At 40.8% G+C, this 27,958-nt stretch overlaps 1 protein-coding gene across 20 annotated transcripts; it reads right to left on the reverse strand.

Moving 5' to 3' along the window:
• LOC116434028 (diacylglycerol kinase theta) lies at positions 1–27,816 on the reverse strand. Of its 20 annotated transcripts, XM_076370895.1 has the most exons (19): positions 26,710–27,816; positions 26,220–26,642; positions 19,808–19,887; positions 19,205–19,307; positions 18,881–19,101; positions 17,646–17,817; positions 12,855–12,998; positions 9,315–9,449; positions 9,106–9,240; positions 8,727–8,859; positions 8,455–8,642; positions 8,074–8,286; positions 7,850–7,984; positions 7,536–7,710; positions 7,086–7,405; positions 6,515–6,803; positions 6,247–6,406; positions 5,878–5,994; positions 1–3,578 (listed from the first exon to the last, which is right to left on the reverse strand). In XM_076370895.1, exons 2-19 carry the CDS (start codon positions 26,353–26,355, stop codon positions 3,465–3,467), a joined length of 2,970 nt encoding a protein of 989 aa, XP_076227010.1. In that variant the 5' UTR covers positions 26,356–26,642; positions 26,710–27,816; the 3' UTR covers positions 1–3,464. The 20 variants fall into 20 exon arrangements, with proteins under 20 accessions (XP_076227010.1, XP_076227014.1, XP_076227011.1 ...); XM_076370899.1 differs by having other exon boundaries at positions 5,887–5,994; positions 8,727–8,844; positions 17,661–17,817; positions 26,220–27,816; XM_076370896.1 differs by having other exon boundaries at positions 8,727–8,844; positions 17,661–17,817; positions 26,220–27,816.
• Between the last annotated feature and the right edge of the window lie 142 nt (positions 27,817–27,958).

The following is a 27,958-nucleotide window of genomic DNA, read 5'->3' on the forward strand; positions in this document are numbered from 1 at the left end:
TGTTGTGTACATTAATTTATGTAATATTTCAATCTTTCCATAGTACACGCCAAGACATGATTTCAACTAAAAACCTCGCCGTCCGCGGTACAGTAACGTGTTGCGCGTCGAAAGTAGAATTGAAATCCGGAACGAAAGTTCATTACGACGAACAATTCATTTGTACGACGTGTTACCATTGCGTATAGACATGATACAACAAATTTATTTTTGCACAGTCATTATGTTATACGACTTGGACACCGAAATCAAAATATTCGGAAGAAAACAGGTAAACAAAATCATTCCTAAACGTGTCACATTCTACCCCATAGTTACAGTACTCTCTTTCTCTCCCTCTCTCGGGCACGCTCTTCCTCTCTTCCATTCTTGTATACTCTTTGAAATAAAAAAAGGAAATAATGCAGAATCGCGTATTTTATTCTTTGCACTCGAGAAAAATCTACGTTCACGAAATGCGACGCGAAACTGGAGGAAAATGTTCATCGAGTTTGAGCGCGTCGAAGGAAAAAAAGGAAACGGTTCGAACTCGTGGCGTTCAGATGTGTCTGTGTTCCGTGATCGGCGTGCGTGTCGTCGGCAGGACAGGAAACGAATTTAGTTGCAACAGCTAGCTTTTGTTAAGTTATTTTTTTTGTTCTTTTATAGCACATACACTCATTATACGTAAATTGTTCCGTTAGCTTAGTGTGGTTTCTCTATCCTCGTTTGTTTCGTTCGTAACAACAGCGAAATACACTGGAGCTTTTTTGTTCTCGGCCGGATCGAAGGAAGGAAACGAAAAATTTCGAATGTAGAACGAGAAAAGTTTCAGAGACAAAAAAAAGAAAGAAAAGAAAGGTGAGAAAAAACAACAGAGGACAATAAGAAAGAAAACGTACACGTTTCTCGCCAATCTGCCGTTTGATGCGTCGTCCATACTCGCGCGCTCGCGCGTCCCGGATGCCGAGGACGAACGACTGAGCCCACATCATTGGCAGGTTGTGATCATGATATTCTGGGAGGCCCGGTCAATCATCCGGTAATCGGAGGCCTCCCAACCAACGAGTTTTCTGTTTTCGTCAACGGGATGTCTCGTTTCGTCCGTCCAAGTATCCGCGTTCCCCATGAGAAAGGCGCTCGGGAAATAACTACAGTAGTTCGACTAGAGGGTGCACAGTCGGAGGAGAAGGAGGAGGAAGAGGAGGCTTTATACATCCTACAACCGTTCTCATAAACGCAAAATCAAAAAGAAATCGCGCACAACATCCTGGCTCCCGTTTGACACGTTTTTCTGGTTTTCCCGTTTTGTTGTTTCATTCTTCACGTTCTCACAATTTTCTTTCTCTGCGACTTTTTTTAATACGAGTTCAAAGGCATCGATTCCACTCCCCCCTCTCCCCCCTCGCTCGTTCGCTCACTCCCCTCCCCTCTCTCATGCTTCACCCCATCAAATGAAATTTATTCGCGACACGTATACACACGCTTTCGTCCCTTCGACAAAACCCGCGTATCGTTTTCTCGTGCTGCACGACGGCGGAGGAGACGATCGTTCTCAATGTCCGGCATGTGAACCATCCTCGCTTCTACGTTCATTCCTCGCCGCTCAAATTAACACTCTCTCTTTCTCTCGCTTTCTCTCTCTCTTTCTTTCCCTCTCGTTCTTTTTGTATATCTCCTACATTTACAGTATTATGTACAACTGTTTGGCACCGAAATTGTCTCTTAATCGAATGATGCCAACGAAGGGTCCATGGTTATGAACACGATCCACGAGGCTTGAGAGCCTTCGATAGTGCGTTTGTTCACTCTCCGTTAAGCCGATCGAACAGCCGCCTCTCGTTAGTTTTCTTTGTATCGTATTTCTAAGTCGAACGCGATTCCCTGTCTACGCGATGCTAGGACAATCGTATATCGAGTCTAGCGTTCCATTCGTTTCTCCTGATCGGAAACCGGCCTGCCCACTGAGAGATGTCCAAACAGCGTGAAAGTGACAGCACGTTAAAAGTTCCTTTGGCATAGTTTAGAAATGTACACGTCCCATTTTTCTCTTTTTTTCCTCTTTTGTTCTCGGCCACGTTACAGTGGAATGTGTGTGTGTATGTGTTTCGCCTACTGTTGGCGCTCGCAAGCTTCCGTTCCGAACCGGAAGTATCTTGCCAAAGCCGGTCAGACGGCGAAGGGAGCATTGTCAAGTCGCCTCTTGACCCTTGAGGTGAACGAAACACAATTCTTGTTCCACCATGGACCTCGTTATTCGCGTTTCGTCGAGACGAGTTGACAAAGCGCTCCGCCGCCAATTCAGTATATATATATACCATTTTTCGCTTTTCTCGTATCCTATGAAATGACTGACTGCCACTGGTATTTGTTCTTTTTTTTTATAAATTCCAGACTGCCCAGCAGTCAGACGCATAACAGTTATCACAACTTAAAACCGTAATACTAATACATTACTCTTCTTTTTTCTTTTTTCTTTTGTAAATATATTAATATTTAATCATAAATATTATATATTATATTAGTAACAACTGATTCTTTATCGTGCCACGATATTTACGGTGGATTAGTAAAATACCATACGAAACGTCACGTACAACGGTTCACTTCCTGTTCATCCAGGGTTTCGTGATAAGGGGTTAAGAGGGTGGAACAGGGGATTTAAGGATGAGACAGGCGGGAGATAAGTTCTCTCTGTGTGTGTGTGTGTGTGCGTGTGTGTACGTGTGCGTGTATGTGGCAAGTAAAACGGACTAGAAAAGAAATAATAAATGCGAAAAAGTACGGCTGTCAAGCGAATAAACAGGAGGAAACGTTCGCTCAATACTGCTCTATCCCTGGTAATGTCGCCCCGTCGATATCGATCGTATCACGATTGCTCATACTCCCTATTTCTCTTTCTCTCAACCCCCGTCTTGTCTTTGGCGTCCTTCACTTGTTCGTCTTTACTAAAAAAATATTGATCGAAGCTACGTACAACGCTACATAATGGTTATTAACATTTAAAAATGAGATCTACTTTTTTTTCTTATCCGGCAACTCGGAAGGAGGACATTTAAAGATTATTTTGAGTTCGTCAACGAAGTGTCCCTTATTTTATACTCAGCGTTCATTTTGTTCGGTTGTCGTTTGCATCTTGTGATCTCTCTTCTTTGAAGGTTTTGTGTTTCTCGTCGTTTTCTTCGTGTGTCGTGGTTCTTCGTGGTTCATTGTCCTGGCATTGTCCTAGTACATCTCCTTTTTCCGTTGTCTTGTTCCTTTATCTGGTGGCGTTTCGTTGCCACCGGTGATGGTCTCGTTGGGTCGCGGCACTGCCGGTTTATAATACGTGGTTTGGTATCGGCGGGTTGCATCTCCTGCGTTCAGACAGACGATTTTCGAAGCCGATCTCGTTTGCTGCGTGTGACGGAGCTGTGCCGCCGGTTTTGCGAGCGTTCTCGCCGCGTCGCGTTTTCGTTCCGCCTGCACGGGGAACGTTCGGTCACTCAGAAGACCTCCGGCTCCGGTTCGTTCGACGGCGCGGCCTGCAGTGCCAGCTGCATGCTGGACTCTGTATTACGCCGTTTCATTTTACCCTTGGTCTTCTTCAGCATCTTCGCCTAGGAAGGGGCAGGGTCACAGGGGGCGCATAAAGGAGCAATTGAGAAAAAAAAGTCAATGCCATTCAGACCAAGTAAACAACAATATCTCGCAACTCCGTAACAGCCAGAATTTTTACAGACTAACAAGAAGATATATTCGTGAACGAAAAGAGGTGGTAACTCAAGACCGATTAACGATTGAAGGACATCTTGTCGGGAAGATTTTTAATATTGTTTTGAAAGGAATAACAGATTTTGTAAGCTATTCAATGACAGTTTAAAACAAAAAGTGTTGCTCTCATTGGCATTGACAATGATTTTTTAAAAATGTAATAGTTATTGCTTTGATAAGTTTGAATATAAAAGAACTGTTCGAATAGCAAATATGTTGTGCAATGAACTTTGAATTAGGCGACTGACAATGTTTTTCAAATGTTAATCGATTAAGCTAAAAAATACTATTTGAAAAAATATGCATAACAACTAGATCATGTAGAGTGTTGTGAAAAACAACAGATTTTGGTATAAAAAAATTATTCGTCATGTTTAAGTATTCAATTTAGTCGTTGTGACTTTCAATCTGAAGGATCTGTAAATATTGTACTGTATGAATTGTATTGTACAGTTTCGTAAAATTCTCCTTTTCTTCATAAATTAAACCGTCGCACATGTAAAACATGCACGCGATATTCAAAAGAACTAATTGATCCTGGAATTTTTCACAACGCTACATTAAGACAAGCTTGAGCATTAAGATTTTCAGAGGAATCAATGAATTTCCGGACAAACTTCAGCATCAACCAAGTTTGCTTCAACTAAACTCCTCATTTGTCACATCGAAATACAAACAATGATCCATAAAACTCTTTAAATAAAACGTACATATAAAAAAGAACGTATCAGTAGACAAGGATAATAAATAACATAAACAGAAAAAGGAACTGAAAATTGGAATACATCCGGTTGCACATGAGCTAAAAATCAAAGTATACCTAAACGCACAATGCACTGAACTTTATAAAATGTTATAGATGCACAATATTTCTCTGAAGAAACAAAGATCTGAAGTCGCCCAATAATTCGTCGATCACCCCAGTAATGTATCAACAATAGTGGCACAGAGGGCTACATGCGACGGGAACATCGAATGGAGTTCTCAACTATACAGGAAGATACATGTACGTGTTCTATATTTCGCATGGCGTAGCCACACCGAAACTCCCCTCTATTGTTTGCAGAATTCTGGGAGGACAACAGTCGGGGAGTCTAGGCGGAGCACTGGTCGTAAACTTGTATCACGAATTAAATCATCGACTAGTTGCAAGCTGCGGGTTAGGTTTTGTTGGTACACTCGTCCGTGCTCTTGCCCTCCTCCCCGTTAGCGGGTGGAATCGACGGTTCGGTATTCCGACGCTTGATCTTATTTTTCTTCAACATGGTTGCCTGGAGCGAACAAAGGAACAAGGAAGATATTAGTCAGAGAGTGCGATTAGGGGAGGATTGCATGCGCTGCCGGACACCAGCAGTTTTTGGGTATATAGCATTTTCTTTTATGTGGATACTGCATAGAGCGTAATGATAAGTAAGATTTAGGCGGCTAAAGTACATACAGATGCTCCGGCAGAGAGTCAACGTGCGACAAATATGTAGGTAGCCCCATCATTCTACATGAAATCGAACAGTATGAGTGAATATCGACAATAAGGTCCGTAAGGGAGTGTCAACTTTTTTTTAAGTGGTTCTTAACCCTTTGCACTCGAAGGTCCGTCCTCCTGGTATCAATTGTTCTGTTTCGTAATAAGCTGTACACTTGGAGATCTAAACAGATTGTTATATATTACAGTAGACACGGAGATTATTTAAAAGGATTTCTTTTCGTGAAGTTAACTTGTTTCGCACCACCCAGAAGTATCAACGCGATTTAGGGAGGTGGACGAAGTGTATTTAATCCAATCTGTATTTAACGAAATAGCGATATTGTACATTTAATTCTGGAATTTACGTTTTAATAGATAATGAGGATCTGAACGATGTACTCTAAAATAGGGATCTTCGATCGGTTGCTGAAATGTTAAGAATTTCAGTTTGAAAGCATTGTCATTCTACGACACTAATTATAGGGAAAATGGACACCAATTGCTATATAGGGAAGGTGCAGTGCAAAGGGTTAACAGGAGAACACAAAGTAAATGCTAGAAAAGGGGATAAGTGAGAGAACTTTAGTGCCAAGAATTAGGAAAATTTACTCTTACGGTGCATTACACCCACTCTGTTCTCTATTTCAATGGAATTATGGGGTTGTTACGGATGTCTGTACCAAGATTACCGTCAACGCTGATTTTAAAACTACGATATTCCCTGCGCTCTGGACCCATGGCTCCCCATCCACTTGTACCGGTATATCAGACTGCAAATGAATCTTTATATGTCCTCCCTGTGAGAGGTACAAAATTGATATTCAGTATTTCAGTCAGGTTTATCATTGCTACTAATAATTTGCTTAATTCGAAACAAAATGAACAGTAAACGACAAATTCATATTCACTTATTCTTCATTAATCAATTAAACAGTAGATGCCTGATATTTGTTTTTATTTTCATTCAAGAACTCTATTTAATATTTTCTGAATCGAGAGTAAAACTTAAGTGTAAAAAAATGCAAATTACTATCAAAAGAAGACTTTACCTGGGCTATCCTCATCCCTCCTCGAAGGCTGGATTGGATTTGCCCAAGATGCATCACACCTGTGACCCCAACCACTTCTAGCATACCGTCCGAATGATTTGGCGTGTGAAATTGATCTACCTTAGTGTCTGGTCCCCAGGGATTCGCCCCAGAGCCCCAACTATACAATTAAAACGGAAATCAATGTAAGGCAGTTTCTCTTGGTTTCCCACAATACCTGTCAAACTAGGAACATAAAAAAATTGATCTTTATGTAGAGCAATGATACCTTAAAATGTTCAGAATAATTATCCCTTCCACTTGAGGTAACTCGACAAGCCTTCCGTCCACTTCTAACCGGATCTTCGTGTGCAAATCTTTACAAGATGTTTTTTTGACCATCTGTCGTAAACCCATTGTCACGTACATTCCTTTATTACGAATTCTGCTCTTGAACTTGTCCGGATTTTCCTCCCTGGCTTTGTGGAAAGCCAAACACAGCTCCGCGTCGACGCCAATACCGAAATAATTATTCATCACATATATTTGCGTGTTATCTTCGCTGGTTGCACCGGCTCCTGTAACATTCGGATCCAAGACCTTACCTTTGTGCTTTATAGAAACTAAGATTAACTATAAAAATTCTTAAAAAAAAGTTTAAACTGTAATTACTAAGTAAGTACACATTTAAATAAAGTGATTCTAATCGAATGTGTTATCAATTAATTTCACATCAACTGAATTGAATAATGTAATTCTAGATTAAACATTTAAGAAGATATGAGTTTTAGTTTAATTTGAATCGGTTTGAAAGACTTTTTTATTAATATTTTTTAATAATTGATTCTGATTCAACATACCTCCAGGGATGTTGATTAACTGTTTGTCTTCTTTCTCTTCCGTGTGAAAAACTACGGTCCATCGATCCAACAGAGATTCCTCCGCGTCGATAACATCTCGGAGTACATTCAAGGGATCCTCGTCACCGGTGTAACCGGAACCCCAGCAAAGGACACGCGCGAGATCGTTTCCTGTTCCCAAAGGAACAATGGCGCAGGCAGGCGAGGAACACTCGCTGTCCTGACCCACATTGTCCAAACATTGCAGCACCCAACCTATTGTTCCGTCCCCGCCGCAAACCAAGATCTTGTAATCCCTTATGTGACGGAAAACGTAAAGTCTGAAATAGAAAACGTGAAGCATGTATGTACAACAATATTAAATTCTACGCTGATTATTTAATTTTTTACGTAGAATCATTGTTTTTTGCGTTAATTGAGAGCCAATTAGAAATGGAAGAAGTCGCGTACCCAGGAAGCGGCCCTCCATTGTCTAGATCAAACACTTGATACGGATTTAAAAGTTTGCGAAAGCTGGAAATCAACTGAAGTCCCTGGCAACCACCAGATTTCACATTCACGAAGACGAGCAGTGGCTGCACTCCTGATGGGACCATGGTTGGTTCGATACTAGGCAGCGGCATTACTGCAACCATCAAAGAAACAACTTATTGTTGCCAGATGAATTATATTTCTTTCAAAATTTAATTGTAGATAAATGTTGAATTTTACAAAAAATTCTTGAACTGGTAAATTATAAAATAAAATATAGTATAAAATACTACCTAAGAGATGTCGGTCTTCGTATTTAGATTCCTCCAACGTGTACAACGCTTTGACTGCTTTATTCGCATCCTCGTAGATAATTACCATCGAGCCATATTCGTAATATATCGTACCAATTGAGGAGAATTTGTTTTCTGTCATATAGATTAAATTATTACCGTGTAACTAAGTAAATACAGTTTCTAGGATTATTTGTTTTAAACTGTCGATTTTTGCTGCTTACCTCTGCCTACGAGATCAGTCAATATATTTTCGTAAATTCTTTCCGGTTGATTCACTGGCAGATTTCCCACAAATAAAGCTAGATTAGGTCCGTGAGGATCTTGCTTCAGCTGCAGATAGAACCGCATCAACTCCATCTGTCTGATCGAATCTTTTCCCAGTTGCTTGACAATCTCCCATGGTTTTTCGTCGCGTGACAACACTCTTTCAGTGACTAGACGGAAAGAAATAATCTTACACGATCATATCTAGTTCAATAAAAAGAAAAGAATTTATTCGCGATAATGTTGCTATAAGATAGCTAACAAATTTCATAGAATCCTTGTAACAGCTAATACAGCTACAAAATATAATGAAATTAATTTTTATACATAATCCTTACCACCGCGATCCAAAAGAATCTCACTGCATCTGTAATCTTCCGATTTGAAATTTTCTAAACCGAACTTCTGAAGCGCTTCTTCGATCAGGTCCGCAACTGTGGTGTTTACAGTGACAGGTACTATGCAGAATGACTCTGATACCTGTAATTTGCCCGGATAGACGCGTACTTCGCCAGCCTCGAGATCCCTGCAATCACAAGATTAAAGGTCCGTGTTCTCCAAAATCGCATTCAATAAATTTTTTCGATGATTCTTAATAACGAAAACTTACTTAAATCGCAAGAAGACAGCCGGACGTTTGCCCTCTTTGCGATTCAGGTTTGGAACTGGCGTCGGATCGCATAACTCAGTCTCATCCGAGGCGTACAGGTCGGTGAGGTAAAAGTTGTCTGAATCGAATAAGGCTGAATAAGAAAAAGTATAACACAAGTGGACACAAAGTATACCAAAAATTGAACAAACAAAAGCTTCCCATCGCTACATTATAGAATTCTAGTATACTGAAAGGAAAGTGTTCAATCTTTGTACGTAAGATTCATCAGAAAATGCGGCTGGACAAGAGCAGCAATTGTTAAAGCGTTAGTAACTTAGCATTGTAGCGACTGGTGCGTTAGTTTCCTAATTTCATCAATTGATCAGTCGGAACGTACTGGGATCTTTCGTAATATGAAATGCACGTAGCGCCGCTGTCAAGACCTGTTCAGTGGTGGCTTGCCGGGGCACCGAGATCACGCGAAGTATCCGCCGGCTGAAGGAACTGTTGCCGTCGTAGACCTTGATCATCTCTGTGCAAACACATCGATAATCGGTAAAATGTCGACCACCAGGTGTTTGAGTTGCGTGAAACGTAGTGAAATACCTTCGTCACCTCTATCTTTGTCTTCTTTCTCCTTCGGCGAACGGGGATCGCGACTGTGCACACCGCTCGGCCCTGGTTCGCCGTTATCGCGGCACCTCGTGTCTCCGCTGCTGAACTCTTCCGATATGCTCCGCGCTGAAAGAAGAAACCGAACATCGGATTCCGTAACGATCGGTCATCGTTCCTGATCGAAACGCGGTCACCCTAGGCTCCCGAACGACAGACCAGAAAACGAAAACAACTTGGGCGCAAACGGACCGCCCCGTTTCCTCAGGGAAACGGGCAGCACGCAACACAGACAACAGATAACAATAACATTTCCCTCAGATAACATTAATGGTATACGGTATGGAAGCATCTATTGGTAACTAAGAGACACTTTCCAGTCGAGACTTTTATTCCTTTAAGGGATCACTGGACACTAATGTGTACACTGTGGATCGAATGTATGCGACTGAACCTTCGACCGCTGACATAGCTACGATACGGACTATCGTCAAAGCGCTAACATGTCGAACTGAGGGAATTAATGACGGTCGACTTTGGGCAAGGCGGAAGTTACGCGCGAGATGCTCTGAAAGATTAATGCATAACTGTGCTGACGATATTATATGTTTTCAATGATAGGTGGACGTTCTAAGCGTAACTGTCCTGGGCTAAGTAATGATCTAGACAGCCTTTGAATTCGATGGTGATGGATCTCTGGAATCGTTCTCCCTGGATTCCAAGTTCAACAAGTATTGTACGTTTCGGTAATCACAAACTGCGCAATTTCAAATTAGCGGTTAATATATGACCAATTACAAGACACTCGAACAATGATATAACGTATACATGCATTATTGATCACCAGCAAATTTCTCTTATGCACTAAACATTTCAGACATTTCAAAGAGTGCAATATCTGTGCGATAATACTGCAGCATTGCCTCGAGAATTTGGACTGTTCGATTCGTTATGTTTGAATAGATACGGAATCGTTGCTAATTTCAATTAAGTCTTCGTTAATCAAATTTTCAAAACAATACGATGCAAGGGAATTTTCTCATACTCGTATGTAACTGACACTCGAACTTAATCTCGCTTCGAAGTCTCGCAAGTCGTTTGATCAAGTCTTCCTCGTATTTTCCTCACCCTAGATATATCTCATTTTCTGTCGTTATCGTTCGACGGACACGTGTCCAGGCTAGAGGCAAAACGTAAAACGATGTAATTTTATCGTAAATGCTTCCAACCCTCGAAATTCCCTATTAAACTGGGCGAACAGCTCTCAGGTACACGAGGCAATACCGCTAATCGTGTCGTTACGAGATGCGTTCGAGAATAATTAAGGGAAAGTAGAAAAGGGAGCACAGAGTGTTGCATACACCGGCGCTACGACGCAATCCTTTTCGAATACCTCGACAAATAAATGGCACCTCTTACCATCGGGCATGATGGGTTTGCAGAGCACACATGATAGGGAGAGATTTAGTCAGTAGTATTCTTGCGCTTCGTTCGCACTGCATAGTGGTGTGATAAGCGTCACGGAACTCGGATAGCATCCAGCGGGCTGAGTGTGACAGTACATGCACCGAAGCAACACATATAAATGCATGCTAGAACGTAAATATTAAAAAAGTGACAAACATTCATAGAGACGGTCAAGAAAACGTGGCGCGAGATGCAGTTTCGATTTTCATGATTCGTTTTTACTCTTTTTTCCATTTATTCATTTACTTTTACGCCCGCTGAAATGAAAATTCATCATTATTATGTATCATTGACGCAGCATAAAACAAAAATAAATGATCTATTAAAATGGAATGATTGTTCTGATATTGAATGTTTAAGTTTACAAAACTTACCAGTTTCTATTTACTTAATTTATTTAGTATTTGATAATAAATAAAATAATTATATTTACTTGCTTCTTTACTTAATCAGAGAAAAACTGTAACTTACTTTTGTTGAATACTGTGTCTTACGTTATCATGGTACATGGTTCTGTCAGTTACAATGGTTGTGTGTTTAACATACTGCCTACCACAAAATATAATTCGCGACTGTAGATATAAAGTTAAAGCATTGAGTTTTTCGAAAAGTGCTTCATCTTATCTTTGTGAGATTATATTTATAAAGAATAAAAGATTTTTGCCATCTTAAGAAGATCATTACAAACTATAAATGCACGAAGTTATTGTTAATTATTTTTGTATTACTCGGATTATCCAACATGTAGCTGAATATTTCTTATTTGTTGCTAGATATATATCATCCATTAGTAAAATCCTAATTTTATGATTTCATTCTCGAAGAATATCAATTTGAAATCTCATCCCATCAGAAGTATTGTACGTTTAAAATTTCTTCAGAATTTCGAAATGAGTTTAGATGATTCGAAACATGCAGAAATAAAATTCATGCGATAAAGTGCCCGAAGAATCAGTAAGTTTTCTCACTATATCAGTATTTCCTTCCTGTTATTGTCGTCTAAAGATTTTATTCAGTATCCGATGAAAAGCTTCACTGCCAATACCAGTGGAACAAATAAATTGAAACTGCTGATTAAATTCAAACAATTTACATATCTGCAAAATTCTCGTTGCCCCCAAACGTTCCCCGAAATCATCAAATCTTTCCCCACGAAGGAAGATCCCGCTTGTCAATAATACGTTGAACGACATAAGTACGTACATGTGAGCTGTGAAGTAAGTCTTCTTCAAGTTCGCACGACAGAGCTGTGCATCAGCGTACGTCAACGTTATTAGTTGAAAGCTCCGTATAACAAAATCAAATCCTTCGTCGTTCAGATCAGAAAAATCACGAAGAAACAGAAGTCCAAAGCGCGTCTTTGTTTCTTCGATTACCGTGGAAAAGTGAAACAGGGTGATGAAGCGAAAATTAACGAGGCGAACGAAGAAAGCTGGATCGGCGGGAAATAATATTTTAGCGGCAGGTGACGTATTTCTGCGTCTAAAGCTGGAAAAAATTCTTGAAAGCTTGACAACTCTTACGTACAATAGAAAACTAAAAGCTTATGCAGTTTCGATAACTTCCGTTTTGAATCTCGAACATTCTCCATAAATCAAAAACAAAAAGATCGTAAATAATCGCACCAAACTGCATACGTACGATTAGTATCTTCATAAAAAAAAACATTTTATTTTCATCAAACAGATAATTTTATTTTTATGAAATATGAAGACTTCAACTTGGTTTCACCAAATGATAAACCGATGTTACGGATGTCGATTTTAGAGACTGCTGTAGTCGCCCCGTCCAGCTTTAGGTGTTTGTTAGAAATATCCTGCTAAAAGTGTCAGCAACAGGGGAAAAGTATAAAGAGATAAACAAAGAGAGAAGGAGGTGAGGGGGGAGAAGGGGGGGGGGGGAGATAAAGATAAGAAAGGAATGAAGAAGCGCAGTGTGCAGATTTATGTAAGTACAATAGGTCACTACGGGCAAGATCTGTTCGTACCGTTCGACTCGCGCTAACATCTCAACATCGATTATGCTCACACAGAGACGAATGTCAGATGATGGTAATATTCTAGATACCTTGAACATAAGGAGGGGAAGCATGACAATTTCCACGGCAGCTACGTGGCAAAACTAGTGAAAGGCGCCTCAAAGCTTCGGCTAGGCGGCCCGCAGCCCCAATTTGTTCACTCTCAGCGAAATCGAATTGCTCTCCGATGTTATCTTCAAATAGAAGCAAACGATAGACCGAGGTTTTTTATACGGTTACCATTACAAAGTCTGATCTCTACACAATTGTTCCCTTCTCGCTTGCGGTTGTCTAACACAGAAAACGGATAATCGGTGCCGGCGATTTAATCGTAAACACGTGAACGTTACGTTTCTCGACGCTTCAATCGTGAAATATTAGATTTTAATTGTTACTTTATTATTTTTCACTTTACAACTGTTTCTCTAATCTTTACCTTCACTACATTGTTTCTCATTATTATCCTTCTGTTCTGCTTTCGTACATTTTGAGCCTTGTCCAGCAGTTATAGTAAGTTTGAAAATAAAGTTAGATTGGAAAATGAAGTTACGTTAGCTCGACTTGTTTTCTGGTAATTTTATTTAGAACTTTTGTATCGTTCGGCAATGTTGTAAATTCTAATGTGAACGTATAATGACGACGTCTCTGTGCGATCGAAGATAATTGGTCTTTATTGTAATTTGATTTGTAACCGTTCAATTGTATTTGTATTTTTATTCTGCCTTGAACGTAGTAATGTATTCAATAGTGGAAGCCAAAATTGTGAAATTTACATCATGAGAAGGAATGCGTATGAACAATGAAAATATTTCGCAGGTGTTGCAATATCTTATTCGCATTTTAATGTAAGAGATCAATGGAGAATAGAAGAACACAATGCCAAAATTGGAATAAATTTCATTATCGTGCTGTCGACAGACGTAAAATTTGCGTGATGACGTTTAAATCGCAAACACTCAGCGTGGTGAAGTGTAGAATACGATCAACCATTATTTTAATTGCTACTCACTATTTTGACACGCAAAGTAATGGCTAAAAGCTATCTTTCTCCTGATAAAAACAATTGAAATTAAACGAAAGGATGGCTTGGAGCTCCACGTTACTTTCGACTTTGGCAGGTAATTCACATTTTTAATCGTGTAATTAATTGTAGATGCAATTTAAGCAGCTGCGTACTTTTCTTTTTGATCTTTCACAAACGCAACAGACGTTTTCTCTCTTGCCATTTGCATAATTGTAACTGTAAAGCGATACGAATCGATATAATAACCATAAATGTAATTACGCTCATTAAATGCACATCAAGGATAGCGATTAATAACAGCGACAGCCACAAAGCTATAAACTTGACAAATATACGCAAACTATTGTAGTTATATCGATCGCAATCTTGTTTTCGAGGTATCCAAAGATATATTACGATCAGAAATATGTTTACCATTTCTGGTGAAGAATTAAATAGACATGAAGTGTTCAATACTGATAACAAATAATGTATATTTATTTACTTTCCGATTCGTGTAAAGAAATTGAATCTCTGTATGCTAATTTAAACAATTTTGCAACACTTATTCCCTCATTTTCAAAAACTAAATACCAAATAAATCTAGAACATAAGTTAGTTAAGTTATTTGATAACAGGTATGGCGATATAAAGAATTGTTAAAAAATATTAAATATCAAATTTTAATTTTTTTCTGATTCATATTAAAATAATTTACATTTCTGTTTTTCCTAAATAAGATCAACGTTTTTTCCTGCCTCGTGAATGTTCAAAGCAGTTCTGATTAAGCGATTAAGCCTTCCTTTTATTTTTAAAATTAATATTACTTAACTAATTCACTGTACACCCTATATTGTTACGTAACAAAAATTCGTCTCTTAAATTTTAATTTTTACTTCTGTTCCAACAATCGAAAATGAAAAAGTATGTTTTCGAACTTCCGCGATTTCGTGAAACTCTTCTTGGAACAGTGCAACGTTGAGAGCGGTAGAAATTGCAAGATAGGGGTGTAGCAATCGCTAAAGACAAGTGTCTACTAGGAAATAAAAGAGAATATATCGCTAGAATATTCGGGTGACGTCTAAAACACAAAGAGAAACAAGTTCGAGAGCCAAAAAGACACGAATGGGAATTCTTATTTTATTCGACAGATTGATCGTTGTGCACTGATAAAAAAGACATCTATGTACAGAATGGGAGAACCGAGAAAGAAGTGATTCCACATGGGGAAAACACAGACGTTGAATGAAAAGGAAGATTTCGAATAAAAGAACGCCGAATAAAAAGTGTTTTAGACACAGCTTCGTTCTTGACAAAACTAAAAGATGAAAATACGACAAGCTCACGTGTTTCTGAATAAATTATCTACCCCGTCTGACCATTGCACGCTGTTTCTACTTACAGTCAGCATCGACAACAGATGGAATTATTTTTCTTCTATCGAACATCTATTATTTTATATAAAAATAATAAATGTTAAAATGTCAATTTAAATAATAATGCTTAATATAATATATTATAATATTTAATACCCAGAAATCATGTGTTCCTTATTCTTTTTAACGTGTAGTAATTAATCAAAATGTAATGTACAAATATACGAATTAAGTGATATGTAAGGTCACAATCGGTAGCTAAATTTTCTTTATTTAATTACAATTATTTTAATATGTTTCATAATTTTTTCTTACACGCATAATCACCCGTTTCTCGGTTGTACCGTTACTTTCTGAGCACGCTGTATTTCATAGAGTCAAGTGATATACTTAACGAAAGAGACGAATGCTAAAGATCATGCAAAAGATTCGTATGCAAACAATCGTCAAATATTCAAATTGTTTTTCTTCCGGGCAGCGCCGCTGATAATGGAAATTAGCTTGTATCTGCTTGGTTTCCCCTTCATATCTCGCGGTACACGATAATCGGCGCTATCCCGTGAAAAATTTCGTTCTTCCCGGCGAAGCGTTCCGCGTTTCGTTTCAAGTGCATGTGCAAGTGCACGCTGGAGAGGAGGGGGGAGAGAGTTATCGATTTCCGAAAACGAAAAGGCGAAGTAGTGAATGTCACATGAAATCTAGAAGAAAAAAACAACAATTCCTGCTCGAACACACGGGAAACATGTAGAACGTGATCATTCTGTTAGGTCGTGTAACATGAAATGTCGAATTTTGTGGAAAAAAGGAAACCTTATTTGTTGTTCTAAAAGACGTTTATTCAATGAAAATATGCTTGATTCGATGCGATACACTTCTGCCTACGTGTTTTTAATGAATATATTCCGTTTTTGAAAGATTCTGAATGTTTAGAATGAATAAATTCTAAAAACATCTTTATAAATTACTGTTTCGGGTTTACGCAATTCATTTTATAAAAAAATTACCAAACGAAATTTCGCAAATCAACCCTGCACTGTTCTTTCATTTACATTATTCTTCCGTAATGCTTTGTTTATATTTTCAGCGATTTTCGCAACATTGTTCCTAAGTTTGAATTCATACCAGAAAATTACACGAATGTTGATATCTATGTTTCTAAACAGTGATGCAAGAAATAGTTATTGTGCATAATTTGGAAAAATTTGTTTGTAAAAAGTTACTGTGATAATCGATGATGACACTGTTTAAAAGGTTATATGGAAAACAAAGAAGTAACAAGAGCAGGAGTACGAACATTTATAAGCAAGAAAAATCCGACGTTCCATGTTACACGATCTAATATCTATATCTAGAGTATAATCTTGCTATGACGTGTCACTGGTATGAACATAGGCGTTTTATGCATCCAATACAAGGCGATTAGAACATGATCGTGTGTTACTTTTATTTTTCTTTTTTTAGACAGTGCGTCAAGAGATAATAATACGGATGACATTTACAAAAGGAACCCGAAGGAATCGTGTGATTAAAAGTGTACGGTAAACATGAAGAAATTCGGCCGTCTGTGGAACACGGAGAATTTTAATGGAGCCATTATTTGTTATCTGAGCGTAATATGCAAATATCATCAACACCCGATGATTGCTAAACATTTTCATGTTCGAGTGATTTCCGTTGATTCGAATGCTCGTTGAGAATGTAATGATTTCGTTAAGGCTGACACGCAGTGACGAGATGTGAGATACCATTGAAAAATTCGATGCAAATGACTTCCGTTCCCCATTGTTTCTACAAGAACGCATTGTTTAGTTAAATTCAAAATGAATTTAATTCTTCAACTCTTTTTTTTTCTTCGTATTCGAAATTAGACGTTCAATGTGTTTGTGTGTCGATGTCTGTCGACATTCGTACGTACAACAGTAAACGTAAAGGTACATGTACAGGGTGTGCCGAGACACGAACTCAAAATCAAGAATGACTCTGAAACAAGCGATAAGAATATTTTTCGTGGATCATTTTTAACAAATACATTTGATTTTTATCACATTACCTTTCAATTCATTTTTTCCATTCATTATCTTCGTAACGAAAATAATATTAGGATACGATAAAAACAAACGATCACGTGTATTTTCAAATTGTTTTCTATAAATAATGTTCATTGTTGAAGTCGTGTTCGTATTTCATCAGACACCCGACATACAGAATGAGTCACCTGAGTTCTGCTACATCGTTATCCAGGGGAAAATACTTTTTCTCCTCTCGATTTTACTCTTTCCAGACGAATAAAGGTGGAAGCGCGAGCGTTTAGGTCCCAGGTGACTCAAGCCCGTCTATTTACAGTGTATATGGTACACGTACACGAATATATAGCTTCATTCCACTACTTCGTATATCCGGCCACGTGTCACGCATTCACTAATCGATATTTTAGAAGTTTCATTTGTAAAATAGACACTTACGGCAGGAATACTCACGCGCCAGGACATCGTTTCGACGTACTTGTACTCCGATGATCGTCTCCATAGGAATCTCCGTACGTGGAATACTGACTGCATGCGGTGGTAGGTAGATCCGTTTCAAGTTCCCAAAGGTGCATTCTTGCGGGATATTTTTATAACAGTAAGAGTGCAACTGAAACGAGATCGCAACGATAAAAAGGAGAAATTATCGGTTCCAACGACTGAAAATGCAATGCAGTGTTCTCGCTATAAATATTAATTCGAAGTTTGTCTCAATATCAATGATTTCTTTTATAATAATTTTTATATTTTCTTTCGACAACCTTTCGATAAGATTCGCATGAATCCTGTTTGGTAGGGTCAGCAGTTATGTTCAACGCGTGCTCACAATATTACAAATAATACCAAAAAACTTTTTCAGAGTTCTGAACATGTAAAAAATAATCGTGTATTCTCTTCAAAAACATGTGTTGTAAAATAATTATGTGTTCTATTGAAAAAGAAGTTTCTTTTATCCAAATTAACGAGCTTAACGGTTAATATTATTTCTCTTACTTAACACTCAACCGTTATTGATTTTGCACGTGCACGTAGAATGTACACACGTAAGCGGGGATAATGATGTGATTATAAGGAGGTCGATAATGTTATTATGGGGAGAGAATATTGTAATTGATGTAACATAAGATAAACTCGATACATTTTAGTTTTTAACACCGCTCTCCTAGCACAGGTTAATTCTAGAAAAATTGTTCGATTACAGCTCCTTTTTCGTTTAACACTTTGGATACTATGGACGCATATATGCCTTTTTCGATCTTTCTAATGTTACATGTTCCGTGGTGACAATTATATGTGTATGCCATTAATATCCGCGTCTCTTAGCATTATTCAATTTGGTGAAACTCAGGAATTACAATTACTATTTAATTACAACTTAATTAATTGCATAAATTAACATAATTCACCGGAATTTTCAAATGAACAAGAAAATATTCCGTTCACTATAAATATTACTACATTTCGACTAGGAGTATTCAGCACCCAAAGCGTTAATGTTTGTGTCGTGGGGGTGAAAGCAACCCTTAAAGATCAACGCTTGTTTCGCTGAATATCTCGAAAACCGTTCGAGTCAGCGAAAAAGTTTAAATGGGAAAATTGTATGTCTTTGGGGATTGGATTTAGATACGGTGAAAGTTTCCAGTGGATCGGTATGATTTGAAGAGAAATATTACCGTCATGCCGCACCACTCGCAACGGAACCCGGAAAGGCACTCGGCAGAAAAACAGGTTTTCTTGCAGACAGCACATTTCGAACTGCTGGGAAGATTGCCTTCTCGCCAGTGATGAGTGTGTTTTACCTGCGCCAAGTCCTTCCCAGGTAAGTACGTGGCGTTCTCTTTGCAGTCTGCCACGGCAAAATCCTGACACTCCGCGTGCACGAAGTACTCGCATACTGAAATAAAAAAAATCCCATTCGTTCGCATGTCGATCACTGTGAATTTCGTACAGCAAAATTTCAACGTTTTCATCGGTCTGTATCGAGAAAAGTGACTTACTTTCACAGTGCATGGATAAACTATCATCGAGCCGTTTACGACAGACGTTGCAGAATTTTCTTCTACGATGTTCCTGTTCGGACCAACAGTGTGCAACCGGGTTCTGCAACAAAAGAAGTACTGTTCTTTACCGTACAGAATTTACTCGGTTGAGTGCATTAATGAAAAGTGGCTTCACGTTACGCTACTGAAGATAGTAAAATGCTTCTGCTGATCATGATTATTATTTTCTCGACAGTTGAACAACATGCAAATACTTAATATTCCGATTAATTAATTTCCTTCGATTCTGAATTATGATATAAGCACTCTCACGAGTTAACGATGTGATATACGGTGGCTATTACGCGAACTAGTAATTTCTTCCAGGCTCAAGGAACACACGAAAAATCTGGGGTAAAAAAATGTCGTGGGAACGTCGTAATTGTTCAGAGCAGAAGCCAGCGACGAAGTTAGCTTCATTGTAAGGAAAATTTTCAACGGAGCCACGGCACTATGCAACAGAATGTTCTTCAACGGTGCGTAAATATAGGTCGCTGGGAAGAATTCGCTCATCTCCGGTCACACAAAAGGGGCAAGAACAGAAACAGAGGGTATTCTTACCTTAATGAGGCTTGCCGCGATGCTGGAGCAGGGAGAGACGACGGCCTTGAGACAGCGGTCGTGCACCACGAAGTTGCAAACTGCAACAAGAAATATGAATTTCATTACGACCACCGCAATATCGTTGAACCAATTGAGGGACGTATCAATTAAGACTCAAATTTCCGGAAACTGTATCTTCCTCCGAATATAAGAGAAAATTCCGACCGGAAATTATTGTGACATATTCGCGTAGAAAATACTTGAAAATATATTTAAGGTAATTATTAAACAATTGTAATTCAAATAAACGTAAATATTAAAATTTAGAAGCTGGGTCTTGAAAGGTTTCAGTAATTTAGCTCCCATTAGATTTTTCGTTGAAGACTGTGCAAATGTTGCATGTACCGAGATATATTTAAAAGTTGAAAATTGTTGATCCGTGGCCAGAAAATTTATAAAGAAAAAGAAGGTATTCGAATTTTTTGATGTGATCATTGCAGCGAATGGTAATTTAGGCACGCTCGAACAAAGTTTGTGTCACTTGTTTTAAGCCCTTTAATCAGAGCGTGAAACCCTGGTCAGCTTTTAAAACCCACCACGACTAATTGTGTTACTATACTAAATATTTCATTATCAACTAAACACGAGCATTTTACTAACGGAATATGACCTAAATTTAATCTTTTGCGTTAATAAGTGACGAACATTAGTAGACACTCCAGTAATCCGGAAAATTACAATGAATTTCACAGACGATTGAAAATAATAAAAACAAATGTGAAACGAGATATTAATAGTTGTATATCAAAAATCTTAAAAGTTTCGTTTTAATCTCGTTGTCTTAGAAATATGTACTTTCTTTAATATTCCAATATTGAAATATGCATCCATGAACATTATACAACACAATGATTTCTGGTTAAAAAAAAAATTCCTGGCATTATTAATTTTATCATTGGTTAGTCTTCACTGTTACTTCCGACCTAATTATCGATTTATTGACTCTTAACATGTTATTTACGAACCCTTTAGTTTCCACTAATATTAATAGCAGATACGAGTTGCAAAATCTTTTAGAACATATATTGGTTCGTATCGATATTCCATTAGACGTCGTACTATTACACAGGGATGATCGGAAAATGTAACGTTATAATAAGAACGCGTCGCTCCTAGTGAAATAATGTTGTTGCATCGTCGCTCGTGCGTCTGTAAGTTACAGTGACATTACATGGACGATGAAATTGATTCCCGTATAATTAATAATATAAAGTCAACGATCGATTTAAATTAATCGATGGATCCTTTCGAAAGAACGTGACGATCGAATTTTCAAATCCTTTTCCTGAATCGACTCGTTCATGGGAAATGCGAAAACACAAAATATTCAAAACGCTTTATCGTTTTTAACGTACCAACGGGCGCAGCGCTGTTCACTTTCTGCGAATGAGATTTTCTACTTACTTGTGGCCAGTGTATTTATTCAGTGCATCGAGAAGGGAGATCTATTGTAGTTTGACAGTCAGTTGCAAAGTTTTCAACGGAAGTCCAGCATCAGTTCGCATTGCGATTCCTGGCTTTCAGAGTTCGCACTCAATTGTAAAGTTTACGATCTGTTTGTTATCTTCCACCGACAATAACGACCCGTCGAATGCACGCAGGAAATGTACCGTACGTACACTTTTCATAATACAACACTTGGACAAAATCGAAGGAACGAAAATAATTGACAACTGGATCCTCGGCCTTGTTTAACTGTTCGACGGAGAATGCGCGTGTTGCCAGGTAACTTCACAGAAATCGCTGTCGAAGAGTTTTCTATTGAAAATTGCTTTTGTTCTCATTAAATGTGGAATGATTATTTTTGTGTATTTTGGTAAATTTCTATGGTTCGCTGCACTTTATATCACATAATAGGTGTAACATAATATTCAATTGGCCGATAAACGGACTGCGAATCTACGTGTAAATTCAGACTCCATTGCACTGATTAACTAGGTCTGATGTCGAATCGATACTTTTGTACTTCGTGTTTAAGTATTTCAACCAGTTAAAAATAATGCAAGAGCTTTGATAAACTTCCTTCAAGTTATTCGTTTAATATGATCGATACACTGAAAGATGCCGTGAACGTATGAATAACCAATGATAATCGCCACGAAGTAACATTTGAACAACGAAACAAAAGTGTTTAAGAATTTTTTTTATGAAGAAGCGACTGTGAGAAAAATGCTATTTAGGTGAAGACTATGAAATGAATATTTTAAATATGCAATTTATATGTGCACTAATATTTCGATATATTTATTTTTACGAAAGTACGTTTTTTATAAGACATTTTTTTATGGAATTTCAAATTATTTTCTACAATGTTGGGTCAATAATTAGAAATAAAGTATTACGTTAATATTTTCCTGTTGCCCATCTAATCTACCTTAATCTACTTGATCATTAGATTTGACGTAATAGTAGTAGTTTAACGATTGATTTTTAATTTATAATTTAACACTGATACACACGAACCAGATCGATGTTCTGCATTACCAATTTCAGCAATTATCGAAACAGGTAGAGAAACATAAGTCTTGCCGCATATCCTATATTTCCGGGTTACTAAAAATACGGTCAGCCTTGAAGGCACGCTCTGTTATTCCACAGTTTTCATCATAAGCTTTTTTCATAAATTTTTTTTTTGGCGGTACGGCGAGAACGACTATTAATAAGTTGAACGACCTTGCCTTGAGTTCTCGAAATTCGACATGCAATATATTTTTGAACGTGTATTTGAATAAAAGAATAGAACTTTCGTCTCTGCAACAAAATATTTTTCTATGCAAAATATTCTTTGATATATAATCAGATTCGCTCTTCCATGTTTTTATAAACGAAGCATTGAAACATTTACTATTATATAGTAACAAATTTTACGATAAAATCTGATATTCATTGATGTTCGAATATCTTGGATAGGAAATAATCACAGAGATGACTTGATAGCATAAAAATAATGAAAATGTACATATATCTCGTTCTCCGAGTTCCAAAAATTAATATTTTATGAAGAATAACAACAAAAATTCCTATAAAAACGTTTACGAAAAAAAGAATAATAAAGTAACTAACAGTAAGAATTATATTAACGATATATTGTTAATATAACCACAATCTATCTACATCTCCGATTCCGGAGCCGGTGATTCCAGGATCTATCGGGGATCCACGGAATCGTCGCTTCAGATCAATCCCGGCTCGATACCCTGCGAATGCTAAAGTTAAGGTATCGACTCCAGAGATATTCCGAATATTCGTGCAATCCCGTCGTAACAACGATCGTTTTCGACGCGGTCTGTTTGCGAATTTACCCGAGGCACATGGTTGGTCAACTTTTTTGTCATCCGGCTAGCGCGAGGGGGAGTGCAGGGATCTAGGAAAACATTGGCTGATGGAAGCGGATCATTGATGAACGCGTAGAATGGCTCGCTTCACCGCGGAACAGCCGTTGCTTTTTGATGCACATGTGCGGCGTTCTGAGAACCGAAGAGTCTCCGCGTCCCGTCGTCGGTGTGCGCGTGTCGAACGGTAACATTTCAATACGCCCTCGGTGTGGTCTAAATGTTCCGGATCGAAGTTTCTAAACGCACCGGGGAACGGTTCGATTCGATGCCCGCGCGTTTACAGAGTATCCGAATCCCGTCGGACGCGCTGAATCAACAACTTCGAGAAAGTTCAACGGAGCTTTCATGTCGTTTTTCGAAAAGCATTGAAACCCCGGACAGCAGGGATTAATGTACATCACGTGCGCGAGGGAACAGTAGAAACAGTCGTCGAATAAAGATGATAACCTTACCCGATCGAACACGGTATTATTAACCTACATTCCGCGGTTTCACTGAGTTTCTTGGTGCAGGGAGCTAATTCGTAATCCACAAAACCGCGAATCGATATCCGGGATCTTCAACGGCGCACAATGATCCGTGAACCAACACCGCCGGGCTAATCCCTTCGCCGGAGGAGCCCATTTCGCACCCTTCCCCTAGAATCTAATTACAAAATGGTCATCAACGGAGATGGAACGCATCCTCTCGTTTGCATAGAAAATTCTGCGCCAACGGCGTCTGTCTACGACAAAATTCCGGTGCGCGTCCTATATAGAACCCAGACTGGATCCGAGTTTCAAAATTAGAAAACGATAAACTCATTCAGCCGTCTAAACGACAGCTATAAATACCCTGCTGGACCGTACACAGCTAAATTCGCCGCCCTAATTAATCGGCCCACCATTTGTCAAAGGAGACTCGTCAACAGTCGATCCAGCCGTTCCCGAAATCGATCGATCGCCAGGCGAAAGTTCGCGAGCTGGAAGACCCTGCTATCTAGACAGACCCAAGATTGAGGTGATCGTTCAAACGCCATGAAGCAGCGAAGTGTCTGTTTACCGTTTAGTACCCTAACGCGATGAAGCTTGTCTCTAGACATGTTGCGGAACAAGTGATAGGTTTAAGTTTTTTTTCACTTTCCTTGCAATATGTATACGTCAACGGATCATACCAATAGTAAAAAAGACTCAAACCCATGCCTTGTCCCAGAACATGTCCCGACACAAGATTCTTCGCGTATAGAGGCCTTTAGGACACCGCTCGTCAACGAGCTCCTTGTCCCGTACACACCCCCTCTGCCACCCCCTCGGACGTCCCAACCCTCTCTCGGCCATGTCACTCGTTCGCTCTCTCTCTCTCTCTCTCTCTCGTCGGAATCCAGCTCCGCTACCCCCGCCATCGCGCCTCCGCCCCTCCACGACGATCAATGCTTGGTGAAAAGGCCCGATGCGCGCGCCCTCGCCTCGAATCGCCTAATATCTGTTCGATTTCCCTCAACTGTTGAGTCTACCGGAATTTCCTGGCGTTGCGCTCCCCGCTCCTTGTCACCCCTCCACGCCCCCTTCGCTCGGCGAAGCCGCCAGCGATCGGAAACCCTTTTGGACACCGTTCAACCCCCGATGCCTTAAGAACGACCAACAGGTAAGAGGGCCGAAACAAACCGGGGACAACCGGGATTCCCCGGTATTATCTCTTGCCTCTATGGCCCGTTTCGTCCACCGCGAAACGCGCGCGGGGTAAACACTCGAGCGGGAGTGTGCGCAAATCGCGGTACGGGGTGAGAAATGTAGCAGCGCCGTCCTGTTCGTCGTGTTCCAAAGATGGTGGGTTTTGGACCAGGTATCACCGGGGATGCGAGAGATGTTTAAGGAATGAACGATTGAATGTCTGATAGCGGAGTCGATGAGGGAATGGTTTGATGATTAGGGAAGAGTCAGATGTAAGCGGAGAAGGATAATTAAGTTCGTTTTGGAACTGTCAATCGATACTGCGAGGGAGATCTACGTTCGATCATGGGGATGGAAGGGAGAATGTGATTTGCTTCGCCGCGGTCCGGTGGGCGTGGAAGCCGAATTAAAGGAGGGAATTCGAAATTTCGATTGACCTAATTTTTTAATGGCAACCCCGCGAAGAAAGCAACATATGCGAGGCGAGGGGTCGCGTGTACGCAAAGTGCAGCTGCACGCAACGCAAACGCGACGTTACCGAGACGAGTTGGCGCCAAGTCACGCAACACAGACCGCCCTTTCTTTCCGGAATTCTTGGAGAACCACCTTCGAGGTTCGCGAAGAAATATTCGAACTCATTTTCTCGTAGACGGTTTGGAATCTCTGTCGACTGGGGTTCCGAAAGAGGAAACATCGATGAACGTTCTATCGGTTGGCGTCGGAAGGAGCAAGCACTCAGCGAGCTCCTCGCGAACGTGCCATCCCTCTGCACAACACAGTGAATGAGCACTTGCCATTCATCATTCCTGGAGGTCAGCCAGTTTCAACTATGCACGCCGACCAAGGTTCCGGAGTCCGTGAAAAGGCGGGACGAGCGTACGCTCCGGTTGGCCGACGAGTATTCGATTTCGTTACCGAACCGCCGCTCATATCGATCGGCCCACGGACTTGCGGTTTTTCGGCTACCCCTTTCCAAGATCAACGGAAAGAGTAGTTGCATAATTATCGCGTACAACTAGTCCCGTAGTATCCGTCAGCCCTATCGAATCTCGTTTCATCGTTCTTGCAATCCCAATTCAAAAGGAACGAACAGAACTCAAAGGATTCAAGGTCCAGCGACCTCGATCGTTTACAGAATTCGAAGATCAATGCGCAGGTCTTGGGTGAACCCGACTGAGCTATCTATCCCTCGACTTGTCACCGTAACCCCGTAGCGATTACGATGCATAGAAACAGCATCGATGGATCCCCTATATGCTTTAAGATCGTCGTCTAGCGGATACCGTCAAGCCCTATGAAGGTGTACTTAAGGGTAGCGCGTACGAAACGTAGGCATTGCAAGGGTGATAACAAAACAGGGTGGGGTGGGTGTGCTGGTGCGCCTACCTTCGCAGATGTACCCCTGCTGTATGAGGCCCCACAGCATGTCGGTGCAGCTATGGCAGTACGTCGGCTTGTGAAACGTCTTCTTGCTGAAGCTGTGCCCATGGCTGGCTGGAGTCTCAGCTGAGACCGACGCCATGTTCCCCGTTCCACCGCGGCACCGCTCACGCCAGAATTTCACCGTGAAGCTACACAGGGCGCGCCGCGCGTCGATGACAACATAATTACACGGCAGCCACTACGTGATCTCGAAACCGTACGCGTACATAATTGCGTAGCTGCAGCTGCGACCGCGGCTCGCTGCTCGGGTCCCTCGCGTCGTACCGTCGTCCTCGTCGCCGTGTAACGTGCCTAACACGCATTATTCCCGAAGCTGCGCCCCCAGGACCGACGACGACCGACCGACGACCGGCACGGCGGCACCGTCTGACGAACAATCGTGCTCGCGTTTAATCGTACGCCAGTCACCAGTCACCACTGTGTCGCGGCTAACCATCACACCACCGTTGATCATCGGCCGCCGATGCTACTGCCGCTGCCGCTGCCGCTGCCGCTGCCGCTGTCGCTGCTACCGCCTTCGTCTCCGCCTCCTTCGGGAGCTTTACTCGCGGGTACGACGGCGATGCGGGTGTCGCGTTCGCGCATCCGAGCCACGGAACGGGCGCCGAGTGGTCGCACTGACATCAGCCCCTTTCGTCACCACCGACGCACCAGTGCCGGAATCATCCGCGGGACAACGCTGGGGTTTCACACGACGGAGCCCTCCTCCCACTCTCTCTCGCAATCCACCACCACCTCTCACCCTCTTCTCTACTATTCTTAATTATCTTCCTTCCTCTTAACGATCCTCCGGCAAACTACTTCGAGATCCCTAGCTCCTTCCTCTCCTATTCGATACCCCCTCTTCCTACTCTGTCTTTTTCGTTCGATTTTTCACCGGACGTACTTGCACCTATCCGTACAGGAGGACACGGTGTCAGGTCAAGTTACTCGAAACTTCCCAATCAACTGCGCGCACATATCCTCCGGTTTGCTTATCGCAATGGGTAACATGATTCTTCTTCGAATGTTCTTGGTCGTTTCTATTAAGGTATCACTTTTCGATGACTACAGAAAAAGATACAATTACATTTCTCGTTTCTTTGGGTGGTCGTGAAAAGATTCACGGCAATGACCAGGGCACCACGGCGCCGTAGTTCGGTACCATCGCTTCCGTCAGCGACGTCGGGACGGTGCGCGTCGCTTGCCGACTTCTTGTAGTCTCGGAGCGCCCAGTTCGAGCGTGACGACGGCGCCGCTCCACCCCGCTGGAAACTCTCGCCTTCCTCGCGCGAGGAACCTCCGGCCGCGTTTCGCACACGCACTTCCGTGTTTCGGAACCAGCCTTTCGTTTTTCGGATTTCACCCGGCCAGTCGCCCGGGGACCAGCCTTTTTTTCACGTGAGGACGTGGAGAGGATCCACGCATGTCGGCGCGCGACTGCGAGAACAATTTCGGGGGGGAAACACGGCGCAGCAGCTGCCTGCAACGGCTTCGAGGTCGCTTTCGACTCGCCTCGTCGACGTCAAAGCGACGACCAAAGCCGTCGGCGTTGCCCGTCCGCCCGTGCGCGTATCAACGCGTCTCTGCGGCGACGCGACGACGCTTCTCGACGCGCAACTCGACGCGCGTGCAGCCATTTCGCGACGAATCGCTCAACGGACAACCTTCTTTCGTCCTCTCACGAATTTCCTTGGCTCCAC

This window comes from Nomia melanderi, chromosome 9 (genome assembly GCF_051020985.1).
Source record: "Nomia melanderi isolate GNS246 chromosome 9, iyNomMela1, whole genome shotgun sequence".
NCBI classification, from domain to species: domain Eukaryota; kingdom Metazoa; phylum Arthropoda; class Insecta; order Hymenoptera; family Halictidae; genus Nomia; species Nomia melanderi.